Source organism: Apus apus, chromosome 1, assembly GCF_020740795.1.
Source record: "Apus apus isolate bApuApu2 chromosome 1, bApuApu2.pri.cur, whole genome shotgun sequence".
Taxonomy (NCBI): domain Eukaryota; kingdom Metazoa; phylum Chordata; class Aves; order Apodiformes; family Apodidae; genus Apus; species Apus apus.
In genome coordinates, this window is record NC_067282.1 from 51,847,282 (window position 1) to 51,863,295 (window position 16,014).

Here is a 16,014-nt window from a genome sequence, read left to right on the forward strand (position 1 = left end):
GCTAGGAAGTGTGGAACAGTGTGGGAGAAAGCAAGTGAGGACAGAAGGTGAGCAGAAGGTGGCTGCAACACTTACACTAGGAGAGTGCACGAGAGTTTTGGAAATGGAAAGTGAAAAAAAGAGCCAGATAGGGGAATACAATAACTACAAATGAGCCATAAAGGCAAAGGGAAAGGTGTTCTATGCTGAAAAACATGGGAAATCCTTACAGCAAGTGAGAGATCAGATACTGAAAGAGTTTCCAAGCCGAAACTGTGGAAGCCAAAAGGCCACCATCACCTGAAGGAAGATGGCAAAGTGCACCAGCACACACTGCAAAACCACAAGCATTTGATATGTAGAGACTACTCACAAGGTTATACTTGGACAGATGAAGCAAGACTATCTATTGAGAGAGATTCCTTTAGAGAACAATTCAGAGGATTTCAGTTACTTCTTGCTTTCAAACGCTCTTACAGGAGAAAATTTCACTCTGCTAACTACAGAACTGCAGGGGCAACAGCTGGCTGAGTCTTTAGAGTATATTCCAATTAGTTTGTTTAATTTCATTCACACAGGGTCTTAAGACTTCACAAGACCAATTAAGATTTCAGGTAGAGGAATTCTCAGTAAATGTTTCCTTTCTTCCTTCAAAACAAATCTCTCTCTCTGAATCTTAACAGTTCACTTATTTGTGCATTCATTTTGTCTGTCTGACATCCATCTTCACCACAACTTTATTTTTGTTATTTTTAAACTCTGCAGCTTCTCTGCTGCAGCTACACCAGAAATATTGGGAAGAAGTTCCAGGACTGCAAGGAACTGGGCAACTATATAAGCAATGAAAAGACTATGACAAAAATACCTATCTTTCAGTTACCCATATCTAATATATAAACCAGTATAAAATCCTCTCATGGACCTAAAGCACAAGTTATATTTTGGAATAAGCACAACAAATTTTGTACGTAATCACTGATAATAACCCGATCCCAGGTGTTTGGGGAAAGTTTGTTTTAAAACAACTGCTTTGCTCTTAATCCGCATATAAAAAACGCATCAACCAAACCTCTGATAAGGCAAGATTAAAATGGGAAAAATAAAATAATGAAATTATATAATAATGAAATCATATGAGGGGAACTTATCTTGTGTTTTTCCTTCCTTCTTCAAAAAACAGCACAAGCACAGAACTTGATTCTAGATCAACTTGTGGATATATTGTTAAAACATACAAAACAAAAGCATAGCCAAGAAAAAAAAATGCAGAAGGCAAAATTGTGTCAATAACCCAAACACTATTATAGAGTATTAATGAGTAACAACTTAGCACTGTAGATATTTAATTATAACATTTAGAGAACAAATGTTGGCTCTGATGGTTTTAAAAATGTATCTTAACTTTAGAATGCTTATGAAAAGTATCCAATAAACTTTTCATTACAGCTGAATGGTATTCACAATGCCTCTTAACTTTCTGAATGTTTATTTTGTCCTTGAGTGACACTGGAGAGAAAACCTTTAAATAGCAATTCACATTCCAAACATAAGCATTCAACTCCTGAAGTTCTTAGTGGCCAACTATACAGTGGTCATGCTTTCAGGAAGAGATCACAAACAAGTTTAGGTGTTTGGATCACTCTAAAACATTTTGGGACCTTCTGGACATGTGGGGCCTTATTTGTTTGTTTGTATATTATGTTTTTCCAAAGAAAAGAGACTGAAATGTCTTTTGATATCAAGGTTTTGCATGTTTTCATAATCCAGTGTTTTTCTGGAAAGCTGTTGTATCACAGTTGGCACAGTAAATGCTGGTCCTGTTAACCAAAAGTCTATAGTACACCACATGATTCTTGTGGAGAGAAGGTTTCTTCTTTCCAGAAGGTTTCTTATTCAGCCGGGTACCACCTCATAGCTGCAGAAGTCTGTCCACAATGGACTACCTGGCACGCTTGGGACCTAAATTAAGTCAAGACACCACAAATTACCTGAACTAGAAACCCAAATAAATGTTGAAAACAAAACCTGTCGTAAAACAGTATCTCTGAAGTGTTACCGCTTGCATGGGACACATTCTTTCCTGCTCAGTGCGTTCCAACACCCAAAGGACCATTACGTTCAGAAAAGAGATCCTGGAAGAACTGAAAGGTTCTGACATCAGAGAATTTAAACTAGCTGTGAATCCCATTGAGGAGGTATGACTCATCTCTGAGGTTTAAATTAGATTATCAACCAAGTGAAGCAGCACAGTAAATCTACAATAAAAGATGAATGCCTACAGGAAAATAATTTTTGCCCCTAGTGGCAGATGCTTGAACTTTAAAGGATCCGAGACTAAGCTTTTTGTCTAAGCCTTCCTGACAGAAAACAATTGAAATAATTTCTTTAGTTGGTCCAACTTTGCTCCATATGCCACATGGAAACAATATCTAAACCCTGTAAAAGAAAGTATATTGTCACTTCTAAACCAATTGAGGATCAAACAATTTACAGAAACCAAGACTTATTTTGCTGACAATTAAGCTCTATCACCAAGACTTGAGATTCAATGAAATTTGACAATTGTGAAGAAAGAGGCTTTTGTCTGAAGCATTTGGAAGAATCAACAGAAAATCAGAAGACTAAATTAGATCGAAGTATCAGAGCCTTTGAGGACAGTCTGGAATTCACTAAGCAAAATAACTGCCTTCCTTGCTCTGTTTCCTCTCTGCATTGCTTTTGGTATTACAGCGTAAGTAAGCATATAGCAAGAGGCAAATTTGGTCTGAGGAGGAAGCCTTGTACCTATCACACTTCCTCTAACACCGTATTTGTTTTGTCTGTCTGCTGGTCAAACTCCATTACAAAGAACCACCATTCCCACTTTAAAGATGGGATGAAAGACAATGTCACAAGCCGGTACAGGGGGGCTACCACAGACAAGTATGAACCACTGCTGTACACCAAATCTAGGGAGTGTGAAGGGCCTTTTAAGTCTTTTTCTGCCATGCTGAAAGCCATCACATTTACTTAGCAGCCATTTAGATACAACACAAAGAAGTTTGCAAATGCCATTTGATTCTAGTGCTGGAGTTCACTTGTCAGTATAATATTCCTGCATGTCCTCCTGATGGAGTCAAAGAATGAATATATGATTCTGCCTTTCCAAGAAACATAATACTGATTTGTTCTCCTTCTGCCTCTTTAATTGAAAAATGCATAAGATTTCTGTTCAAAACACTACCATGCCCACTTTAGAATTAACAAAAAGCAATCGGTAGGCATTTCAATGTCTTGCAGCTCACGGGAAGAACAAGCAACAGAAAAAAGCACAAAGGTAATAACGAACTAAGCAGTGCTCACAGGACTACATTTTACGCAGAAATCAGATCATTTCAGAAACTGGGGATTTTGCATTTCATAAAATGTTCATGTCTGTTAGAAGTACATACTCGTATTACTTCATTGCATGGCTAATATGGGAAAACAATTAATGAAATCCTATTTTTCTATAGGAATGTTTCTATTTTTTAAGCAAATGAACACTTCTGGAAAGTGTCAGATTGGGCATTTCTACTCTCAAACACTCAGCAGGTAAACAAAATCATCTCTGTAAGCCCTCATAATCTTTGAGAAACATTTATTTCTGAACAATCACTTCCAAGCACTGTTCCTTAAGCCTTCGGTAGTAGCTCAGCAGCACTGCTTATTAAATTGAGGTGCAGCAGAGTTTATTTTTTCTTATCTCAATTTAAAAAAAAAAAATCTATTGGGACTGTTTTTTTCCATTTTATGTGTTGGGGATTTTTTTGAGGGGGTTAAATGTAAGTGGCATTTAGTGGATGGCTTTGAATTCAGCATTAAACCATACTCATTGCTTAATTAGGAAAAAAGATCATTGTCGCTACATATTTGGAATATTAAAACTTGTCAGCTTAATAAAAACCTCAAGGCATTTTCTTCTCTCAAGTTAGGTTTTATTTTGAAAGTGCTCCCTTGATAAGATTTCTTATTACTTTAACAAGTCTAGTATAACTAGTTTTCTCTTGAAAATACGGGAAAAAAAAAATTCACTCTAGACTGTTAGTTCAATAGAAAGTTGACACTTCTAAATCTAAAACCATCTATATTTCACAATTGCGGTGCTTTCAATTTGCAGAGGTTTCTGCAGGTATCTTTTGTCCTAAATAAGCATTAAGTTTGGTGTTTGCTTTTTTTATCCAATGGTAGGGGAAAATTAGCTGACTAAAGGTAACTACTATAAATGCTCTTTTAAATGTTTTACCATTTTTTAGTCAGTAAATATCAAAAACATTCTTGAAGGCTAACAGTAATTGCTTACTTTTGGCCAGTTGTTGACCCTAGGGGGAGGGAGTATTGTTCTTCTGAGAGGAGACTGGAGAATGAAGAAAGGGAGTAAGAGGCACTCTACTAACATCAGGCAAAGAACATAGCTTTTGTATATATATTAATATATGTTTTCATACATTCGTGTGTGTGTAAAAATAAATATTAAAATTACAGTTAATTTATTTATCTTATATTTAGTGGTAAATTCAAAATACTGAAGACTTCAAGATAACCATCCTTAAGTGCACAGACAGCAAGGTACCCTGAATCCCCACACAGTAGTGGGTAGGAAAGACAGCTCTTCTCCAGCAAGATTTAGAGCAAAAGCCTTACACTAGTGCTCTCAGTCACACCCTGGAAGAGCCTGCCTCTCCATCAAATACTTGGTAAACCCAGGCTTAAGTTAACCTTTGCGAATATCCTTCTTTGCCTGGTCATTCCTCATGATACATAATCCTCAAACTGGAATCCTAAATGGCTAGAAAAGAGAAATAATCATGGATTTGAAGAAGTTCTGGTTTTGGTTATTTTTTTGCCAGAAAACTGTATATTTTATTCACTGAATCCTTAACTTCTATTACTGAAAGGATAATCTTACCATAACAAGGATGCCATTTATACTTTATACTTAACAATAACTTCACCAAGAAAGTGCCATACAGTTAATCTGGTCTGAAAGGGCAAAGGAACCTCAGCATTTCAGTTTGCTTTTAGTTTCTCCTTCTGTAAATTGAAATAAATTTAGGCTCCTATCTCATTAGGCAATGCAAAGATTTATTCATCTTTACAGATCATAACAAAGCTCTTCATTAAGTTGTCCAGCATTAAAGACATATTCCCCTGTCTCAGTAGGAGGGAAGAGAAAGCAAACATGAGTGACAGATAGCAACAGAACTTCTGAAATTGCTCGTTATGCCATGTAATGAGAAGATCACTGCATATAAAACATTTCAGATGCTAAGCCAAATCTCTCTTAGTGAAGATGGACACCACCTTCTCTCTAAAGACTAGTGTGATAGATTGCAAACAAAAAATAAGTGCACTGGAACAAGAGATAAATGAGATAATGTAAAGTTTATTAACAGCTTTAAATGCTCATATTAAAAAGTGGAGAGAAAGAAAAAGACAACACTGAGCAAATGGCCCCAGCATATAATCTCTTACTGTCCTCTGGGCATGTCCTAGAAAGGATGGGGTGGGAACAGTATTCCTGTGTAAGAAATTACTTATGACATCTTAAAAACAGATGTAGTTTTGTCTGAAAATTTAGACTGAACTGTATCTATTTTGGATTGTGAACATTCAAACTGATGAACATGAAATTATGCTGAGAAATGAATACATGCAGGGACAAAAGAACATGTATTCCCAATGAAGGGAAGCTTACCACAAAGCAGAGGGGTTTTTCTTGCCTACACACGAATTAGCAATATTCTGCATTGCATCATTTGCATATTAAACAGACAATAACTTCATTGAGAAAAACAGGTTTGCCACACACAGAGAAATCTCATCATCTGATAAAAAGAAAACAGGAAGAGAAGAATTAGGCCACCTATCCTTCATCCATTATATCTTTTCATTGCCAGCAATCACATCCATGATCCAAATCTTCACCTTCTCAGCTTTCCATGCACCTTCAGATTACTCTGCACTATGTATCCCAAAACTAACAAGGCTAGTGAAGATTTATGCTTGAAAGAGAGCAAAGCATATGCAGAAGACAGTATAAAGGAGCTGGGAGAAATAGAAGAGAGGCATTCCCAGACACAAAAAGCAGAGGGTGAACTCAGGTACTCAGCAGGTGAAAACTGGTAAGGGCCATGCTGGTGGACAGAAAACCCATGAAAGTAGGAAACTTCTTTGGAGTTTACAAATATCACAGATGTTGCACAAGTAGCACATGATGAAAACTTGAATTTGATGAGCACTAACAACTTCAAAATTCTTTTTTTTACTGGCAAATGAGGAAGGACGAGGGGATGCTACAACTATATACAACTCTGGTAGGAAAGCAACTGATGTCATCTACCTGGATTTGTGCAAGGCGTTCTGACACTGTCCCACATGACATCCTGGTCTCCAAACTGACAAGGCATGGATCTGATAGATGGACCACTTGGTGGATAAGAGACTGGCTGGATGGCTGCACCCAGAGAAATGTGGTCAATGGCTCAATGTCCAAATGGAGGCAGGTGACGAGTGGTGTCCCTCAGGGGTCAGTATTGGGACCAGTGCTGTTAACATCTTTGTTGGAGACACAGACAGTGGAATTGAATGTATCCTCAGCAAGTTTGCTGATGACACCAAGCTGCATGGTGTGGCTGACACCCTAGAGGGAAGGAACACTATCCAGAGGGACCTTGACAGGCTGGAGAGGTGGGCCAGTGCCAACCTCATGAAGTTCAACAAAGCCAAGTGCAGGGTCCTGCACCTGGGTTGGCACAACCCCAGGTACAAATACAGGCTGGGGGAAGAATGGCTGGAGAGCAGTCCTGAGGAGAAGGACTTGGCGGTGGGAGTAGATGAGAAGCTCGACATGAGCTGCCAGTGTGTGCTGGAGCCCAGAGAGCAACTGCATCCTGGGCTGCATCAAAAGCAGTGTGGCCAGCAGGACCAGGGAGGGGATGCTGCCCCTCTACTCTGCTCTGGTGAGACCCCACCTGGAATGCTGTGTACATTTCTGGTGCCCTCAGCACCAGAAAGATACAGACCTGTTGGAGAGGGCCCAGAGAAGGGCCACCAAGAGGATCAAAGGGCTGGAGCACCTCTGCTATGAAGACGGGCTGAGAGACTTGGGGCTGTTCAGCCTAGAGAAGAGAAGGCTCCAGGGAGACCTTATAGCAGCCTTCCATTACTTGAAAGGGGCCTACAGGAAAGTGGGGAGGGGTTTTTAATCAGATAGTGATAGGACAAGGGGTAGTGGCTTTAAACTGAGAGAGGGGAGCTTTAGCTTAGATATTAGGAAGAAATTCTTCACTCTAAGGGTGGTGAGGAACTGGAATGGGTTGCCCAGGGAGGTTGTTGATGCCACATCCCTGGAGGTTTTTAAGGCCAGGTTGGATGAGGTTTTGTGCAACCTGGTCTCGTAGTAGGGTTCCCTGGTTCATGGCAGGGGGGTTAGAACTTGATGATCTTTAAGGTTCCTTCCAACCTTAATGATTCTATGATTCTGTAATACACACAGGTCAATACACATTTGTGAATATTTAATGCAGCCCAATAGGAAAACAACACCACCTCCTCAGTATACAACACCCTTCTACTCTGAACCAAACAGCTGAGAATGAAGACTTTGACACCTTTCTTCCATATATATACCAGTCAGTTGGCTTCACATGCTGGCTGTGTAAATACAAATTCCTACTCAGCATTAGGTGAGTAATGGCTAAAGCAATCCCAGCTTCTCCAGACATTTCATATATCTCCTCACTCCACAACCACAACTAAATATTCTGCTCAAGCCCAAATCAAAAGCTAAAGTAACAAAACAGGCACATGAAAATCACCTAAGAAAATGTTCAAGAGCCAGCATTTAACATTAATGTTAAAACAAATCTCCACAAAACTGCAATTTGAAGCTAATTACCTCAAAGGCTGGTATTGCCACAAGCAATAATTAACGTCCACTACATACGATTATTCTAATGAAAATACTATTGTCCAGTAATAAAGCAAAAACAAGTTATTCCTATGCTTGATGCTATTTTAAAATACTTTGTAAAGCTCTCTTAAGAATGACAGCTGCCAACATTTACAGCTTGTCATAATGCTGCCTCCTCCAAATGTAGCATTATCTTGCATAAAATTACATCAGAAATCAAAACCCACTGGAGGTCCTGCACATGTATTCACCTGAATACATAACAAAAAGCCTCTGACAATGTACCTACTGGTTCTGACAGAGAAAAAAGAATAGCCAGGGAAAACAGAGTGGAAGCAAGCAAGCAATGCTGTCCTGTACTATTCACAAATATCTTAGTAATTAACACTAGACAGAGTTTGCATTTTTTAAACCGAGCAGCACACTCGAGTCAAGTTCAATTCAATACCTCTGTTTCCCAAGCTGTTGATTTCCATCCTCTGGTTTTTTTTCTGGGTGCCAGAAGGGGCAGATTCACATACAACATCCATTCTTTTCTACACTAAAATTTAAATTTTGGATTGAGAAGCGCCTTTTGTTTCCAAACACTCTCCGAGATCACCACAGGCACAAACTAATCTTCACTTCTTGCATAATCTGCAAAATGCTGGCAATCTGGAAAAAAAACCTGACTAATTAATTCACCCAGAAGCTGCTGTGCAGATTACCTAGGATCATCTGGGAGAGACATTTCTGTGCTGCATAAAGCAGAACAGTGCTAATGAAATGGATTTCCTCTGTAATCATTGTTTTTTTCAGCCATTCAGATTTTTTTTTGAAGTGTTTTTCTCCTGCAAACATCACAGAGGTCTAACTGGGTTTGTGTGTCTCTAAGAGACAGCAATGAAGGCTATGGCATGGGAAAAAGCCCAGAAGAGCCAAAAGCTTGAAGTGTAGGACTTTGACCTGGGATGGAGAAGCTATGTCTTCAAGGTCCATGTTAAATCAGAGGGGGAGGAGAGCTGGGCTCCCTTCCCCATGTGCCACATAGGTGCTCTCCCATGTCCCTGTTCACTATCCCTGCCCTGCTCTTCTATAAACTCATTTATTGGGAAATGCTTCTGCCTTCTTCCAAGCTGGAATGAAAGCAGATGTCAAAGTTTTTCCTAATTTCTCAAAAATGCTGTTTTTCCACCCAGAATGGGCATCCATGAACAGCAGGAGTGGAGGCCCTATCCATGTGGCACTTCCATCCCCACTATACACAACAGTCAGAGCAGCACCCAACAGTTTGTAGTCAAATTCAAAATAGCAAAAAAAGGCATATATTTAAACTAGTTATTATGAAAACCAAAACCCCCTCCATCCTTCAGATTATCTGAAGCAAAAGCTTATTATTGGCAGCCACATAATCTCAGTTAGGACCTCTTTAAAGCCCCTTGCAGTTTTTTATATCAGTATTACTGCAGTTTCTCCCTCTGTTTTCATGTGTCTCCAGCCAACATTTTCTTCCTCCTTGCCACAAATATCAAATAGTCTACCACCTATGCAAGACTAAAACATAACTCCATTTTTACTTTCCTCCAGGAAAGAAGTGTCTCTGAATGGCTTGTCTCCTGAAGTAGATACTTTTCATTAGGTTTCTCTGTCTTGGTGCTTCATTTGTGCTTGGCTGAGGTGGGGCGAGAGCAGCTCTCCTTATGGATGCTTTAGCAAATCAAAAACCTAGACTTTGCAGTATCTGGGCAGGTCAGCATATGGTCAGAAATGAGTTTCGCAGCAGGCTGTTTTCCCCACCAGGGGATCTCAATGTGAAGAAGATAGGGACGTGAAATCTTGTGCCAGGAAAGCAAGAGACTGCACTTGGAAGTGGTTGTCAGTACAAGCTTCATGCTATTTCCCTATCAAATAACATCCCGTCCCCTCCTGCAAACAGCTTTTCCATAAACCTTTTAATTTTATCTCCTGTATTAAGCGTAAATAGGGTGAGCACTGACTCAGTGAACTGAAAACGTAATGGGTTTGTCTCATCAGTTTACGGCCAAGTTTCATTCAATTATTATTGTAGAGAAAAATAGGATAGAGTTGAATTGAGTTATGCTAATAGATAATAAACGTAAACATAACTCCAGAGTACTATTTAACTAACTTTAAAGACTACTCCTATAACAATCAACTTTATAAGGTTCCTGACAGAATCATAATGGTGATAAAACACATGGAAGTGTAAGACTATTTAAACTCTTAACAAAAGCTGTGATAATACCAACAGCAAATGAGCAACTCCCACAAAATATCATTTAATAATCACACCCTGATAAGGTTTAAGTACATATCGCCATTGTTATATGAAAAAGCATTAAAGCTTTTATTTTTTTAAACACATGTAGCAGCCTAACAGGTTTTAATTACCACACCTACTTCAGTGACGAGCTGTTCCACTCAAACACCCAAACATAATATTTACAACGTTGTGCGGTTGTTAAGGATCTCAATGATTGATGGAACCTATTGTGTTGCCATCTTAATAACAACAAATGCAAGTGATTACCAACACGGAAGAGAGAATCTGTGTTTTTATTTTATAACAAAAGGCTGTCCTATAGGGACTTCTTTTCAACAAACTAACAAACCTGCGCACACGTGAACACGCTTTAGAGCTTGGCATAGAGAGCAAAAAACAAAGCCTTTGGTGCTTTAAGGACAATGTATTTTTTTTGTATTAGCTTAAGAGAACATGAAAACTGTCAAAAGAACTGGTAGTTTTTCACAATCCCACAGAATTCATCTTGACCACAAGGAAATATCTGAAAACTGCATCAGGAAGATAGCACAGATCTTATTTCCGAAAAAAAAAGCAACTGAGTCATTGAGTTAAATAGGAATACAATACCTTTTCTGGCATCGCTACTGAATATTTATATCAGTGATGAATGAGACTACAAACGAAATATTTTAACATGAAGCTTTGCCTTGTTAACTGCATGATATGCCAAAACACCACCTACTGTAAATCACAGGGCTGAAGACCAGTATTTCTTGTTTAAACATGCTACTTGTTCAGCAGAATCACTTGTGTGAACAAGCATACATTAATGTACACTAACTAGAACAGTTTCAGTATCCAACTGATAGAGTATAATTTAACAACCTCATTATCAGCATTGTAATTTTCAGACTGCTGAAATATCATATTTGTTGCAAATATTATATGGTTTAAACACTGACAACCTTGCCCATTTGATGCTTCTGTCAGATAAAACGCAGACAGGCACTTGTGCATTGATGAACATGCTTTTAATCCTATAAAGGAACTTTCTCTGTCAAATTATAGGTATTTCAACACTTGATTTATGAACACCGTAATTAAAATCTTATGCCTTAAAGAAAAACAAACTCTTTATTATAACAACAGCTTTCTTTCACTTTTTCTATCTTTTAATATGCGGAGTCTTCTTTTATATGCTATTAGTTCGGCATGTCATTTCTGTCTGCCAAGACTGAGTATCTCTCTGTATAACCTGGTCAAACCTCAAAGTCTGAGTAAGCACCCAAAGGGATCAATGTTTATTTACAGCCTCCATAAAGCATTTGCAGGGAAAAAATGAAATCTACTAATTTAACAGGTAGAGGAAAACCATCATAGGATTCAGTGGTTTCTACTTTTAGGAAGGCCAGAAATGCTATCATGTCTGCCAAAATATTTCTCCTCCTTCCAGGACCTATTAAAGTCAAGAGTTAGAGGAGATGCAATTAAAAAAAATTAAACAATAATTTTTAAAAACAAATAGCTAGATGAATACAGAATATGCATTTCTGTAGTGGTTCTGGTTCCATTTTAATTTTAGACAGATCTCTGGAAGGAAGGGATGCCTATTTTACCTGAGCATATCATTAATTCATTCTTACAGCACCCATCAGCACAGCAGTAGCAGGTTTCAGTTTCCTAAACTCGATGCAATTCAAAATTACACACCATCTCCACTAAAACTAGCATTACTGAAAGTGATGCAGTTACACACTAGTATACCTTGTCTAAAGAAATCTCCGTCCCCAAATCCCAAAACAGAACAATTCATTTACAAGCTAAGCAAGTAATTTGAATCAAATCCTGAAGCTTCTCAAAACTAGGATTTCCCAAACTATCAATAAGAAACTAATTTCAAAAGAGGGAACTCCCAATTCAAGCCACTGCTGCTAAAATCTCAGTCTCTTTTACCCAGCTTTCTATCAAAACTTTTTTGAAATGTTAGAAACATATTAAAAACAAAACTAAAAGGAGTAATGTCTAAAGAAGGTCTCCTTGATGGGACCAAAGCAAGACTATATAGAGTTACCTGACTTTTGGCCACTAACTACAAAGTCAATAAAGTTCCTGAACTCAGCATTACTTGAGGACGAAAAACTTAACTATGCAAAAGATTACCAGAAAATATTATACTTGCAGATAATGAGGACAACTGAACAGAACCACGTTGCTACTGTTGCGTGGAAAGGCTGAAATTTCACTCAAATATCATCTCTAAAAACACAACAGCTAAATTTTATTATCCTTTTAACAAGCTGTTGCAATGCCGGACAGGGATAAAACAGATCATGCTGCCCTCTTGTGCTAGACGTGCACAGAAATCAAGCACTTTATTCCTTCAAGTGACACATGAAGAGAAAGCATTCATTGTGAAGTAGAAAACGTCCATGCTTCCTCCTTACAGATAGTTTGACATGCATGCAATTCCTTAGTAGGATATGCACAGACGAGCAAGGGAAGTTTCAAGAGTCGAATTCTATACTCCAAAAAGCAAACTATTTCTCTTAACAAATGCAGACAAGTCAGATATGATAAAGCCTAAAATACAACCACTTAATCTCTAGCTTCCCATCAAGCTTTCACTATAGCTGTTTAAGTGATGCTGTACAGATATGTGCTGATAAATTTGAATTTCAGTCAAATATCTGATCATTCTTTCTGAATGCTGGATAACACAATAAGCTTTAGTCACTTAGGATTATCAGCTCAATAGGGCTAGGTTAAGTGCTTAAGGAAGAAAGAGACAGTTTATCAATAAGGTACTTCCAATGCAAAACATACTTAAAGCAGTAAAATCTATTGTTAGATATATGCCATATTACAGAAAGGTGAAATCTGCGTACATACAAATACTGGGAGAAAGGAGAGGGGTCCTCATATTCCTCTTCTGTCTCTGCTATGTAATCCAGGTTTCAAAAATACATTCAAATGCTTGTATTATCTGGGTAAGATGCTCGTTACTATTCCCTTTACAACCTTCCCCTCCCTATATATTGCTAATGCAATCCGTAAAGCAAGATCCTGGGCTTATGCCTAAACTGATTCACAAAGCATAATTTTTTTAGAAATAAGTCATCTCACTTATTCACCACAACTGATTGGATCTACACTGTTGGGAGCTGACAGACATGTCATGATTCACCACATATTTCCATTTCCTAATGTCGACTCCCTGATGCTGCTCATTAGTCTGTTTCCCCAATATGAAGTGTCTGGAGCTTGGGATGTTTATTTATTTAAATTTCCTTCCTTGACTTTGGAATATGAATCAACCTGTGTTTAAAATACTGACCATTCCATATTTTAATTGTTGATTATTTTTGGATAAATAAAATAGCAAAAGTCAGTTCACCAATTGCTTCTGCTAAGGTCTTAAGGACCTCACACAAATACTGAGAATACACTAGATAATTAAATGACAGAGCTGACACTGCAGTATCAGCTTTGCTTATATGGGATATGGATATGATAACTAATAGTTTGGCTTGGCTATTACAATTACAAACAGAAAAAGGAGCTTTTAGTAATTCCAATTTCATTTTAGTATGTCTTTCATAGCAAGGCATATTAAAAAAAGGAAAAAGGAAAAAATATTTCTACTTAAACAGATCTCACCCTAATGCAAAAAAAGTAGCATCTGAAGCTCTAAAAGATAAATACACAATAAAAGAACAGACAATGAAACACAGAGGTTTGAAACAGAATTTCAAAACTGCTACATGCTGCAGTTCTGAACAAGAGTATCATCTCGTATGTCCTCTTTTCCTTTTCCTTTTTTCTTTTTTCCAAAGAGGTTCAGATCAGAACAGCAATACCTTTGCATGACACCATGACCAAAAGGAAGATGAAAGGAAAGAAATACATGCATACTGAAGTTAATCTTCTATTATAAAATATCTGCTGATGAATAAAAACACACATCTGTAAGTCAAGACAGTGTGTGAATACCAGTGACAGGCAGGATTTATGAATGTCACTTTTAGACAGCACTGCTAATTTGAGGTTCACAGTATGTTACAAAGCAAACTGTCACTTATTGTGCCTGATGTTTACTCTGTAGTTCTTTGTTATGATAAGCCAGGTTTACGGGCATTCTTACAAGATGATTATGTATTCCCTCAAAAATAGTTACTCCATAAGCTGCACAAGGTTGGGGGGAGAGACCTAGAGAGAGAAAAGGAAAATCCCTGCCAATCTGACAACAAACCCCATCAGTGCTATGATTTCTTGTGATGTATGTGCTCTCACTAGCTAGCTCTCCATTAACCTGCCATCTGAGCTTACGGTTTCACTTCTAACCCTTTGCAGTAGCCTTGAATTTACACTACCACAGACTCGTAGCACAGGTAGATCATGTAACACAGCCTTAAACTTCTGCAGTTGTAGATTTACTTTTTAAAAAGGGGAAACTGTACATGTTTCATTCATCATATTATGGACATGAACCTTTTCTCCAAATGAGTATTTTTTTACTGGAAGTATTACTAATTTCTCAGAGACAATAAAGCCATCCCTAGGTACCCTTACAATAATTAAACAGCTTCTCGAACTATGAGAACAAGCCGATGTTCTTTTTCTTCAAGAGAATGAAAACTATCAGATTTCTGTTTCTCATTTAAGTCTGGCTAGCAAATCAGTAAGTACCACCCCACTTCCCCATTCTCTTCACTCTGCTCCAGCCTCTCTCTCAGTTCTCTTGAAGAACATAAGGATCTGGATTACAGTTTTAAATTGCATGCTTTACACTTTTGTGCATTCCAGAAGGACAGTAAGCTATACAGTTTCTAAAAACTCCGGAATACCACACATGTTAATTTTTTTTATAAAGGGCAAGTAATTGTTGGGATTAAGTTTTCAAAGAAAAGTCTAAGAAAGACATCCTCACAAAATGCATGTGTGTACATTCAGCATATGGAAGACATCCCTGTGTAAGTCAATCAGAACAGCAATGCAACTAACAGTTCAATGTACAACAGCAAAGCCACAGGTCATTCATTTTTCTGCAGACTGCATTTGAAGAGAGTGAGATCAACCATCAAGAAGCAGTCAATATTCTGACTTTTAAATTTAAAAAGACCACACTGTTAAATTTAATTTATATTTTTAAGTAAAAGGAGAAAAAAAAAACACGAACGTGCAAAATTACTATAAAATCGTAATTACCCAGAAATAGTTTAGTTAACAGAATCAATGAGGTACATTAAATATTTACTACTAAACTTACCTATAGGATTTCTGTCAAAAAACAAGACGGGAGCTTTCAAAATGGATTGAAACATTTTGTTGTGCAAAGTCTGACCAGAATTAACAAGAACTTGAAACATTAGAAGACTTCTTATTATGCCAAACAATATTGTAGCCACTGTTAAACCTGAAAAAAAAATATAAATAAATTTGTCAGAGCATGCATATAAATAATAAATCTTTCACAAGGAAAATAAATTAAAAATAAAATTGAACTAAAATTTTGTGTATAGCAAGAATCAAAATTTAAGTTTAGAGACTCAGAGCACAGTACACAGATGTGTTCTATTTTTCACTAGCTTCAACTACTATCATACCACTGATTTAAACAATTTCTCTTTTTCAGTTTGAAAGAATCGGTACTTTATAGAAATGCAGGAAATGTCTGTTAACCCATGAAATAAATCAGTGTCAAAAACTTGTGCATAACAGCTTTGCTAAGAAATTCATTTCACGGTGCCATGTCTAATTGTGGCTTGCAGAGGTCACTGTGAAGATTCAACATTTGCCAGCAGGTATTAACCAACTAATACACACATGGCTATTTAGAGACAACCTTGAGTTATTCTCA

At 37.6% G+C, this 16,014-nt stretch overlaps 1 protein-coding gene across 5 annotated transcripts in view; it reads right to left on the reverse strand.

Moving 5' to 3' along the window:
• The window catches only part of ABCC4 (ATP binding cassette subfamily C member 4), a 161,675-nt gene that overhangs the window by 83,743 nt on the left and 61,918 nt on the right, over positions 1-16,014 (reverse strand). For all 5 annotated transcript variants that reach the window (XM_051608347.1, XM_051608346.1, XM_051608345.1 and 2 more), the window contains exon 19: positions 15,424-15,570. In XM_051608347.1, coding sequence (XP_051464307.1) covers positions 15,424-15,570 — 147 coding nt within the window. The remainder of the gene's footprint in view (positions 1-15,423; positions 15,571-16,014) is intronic.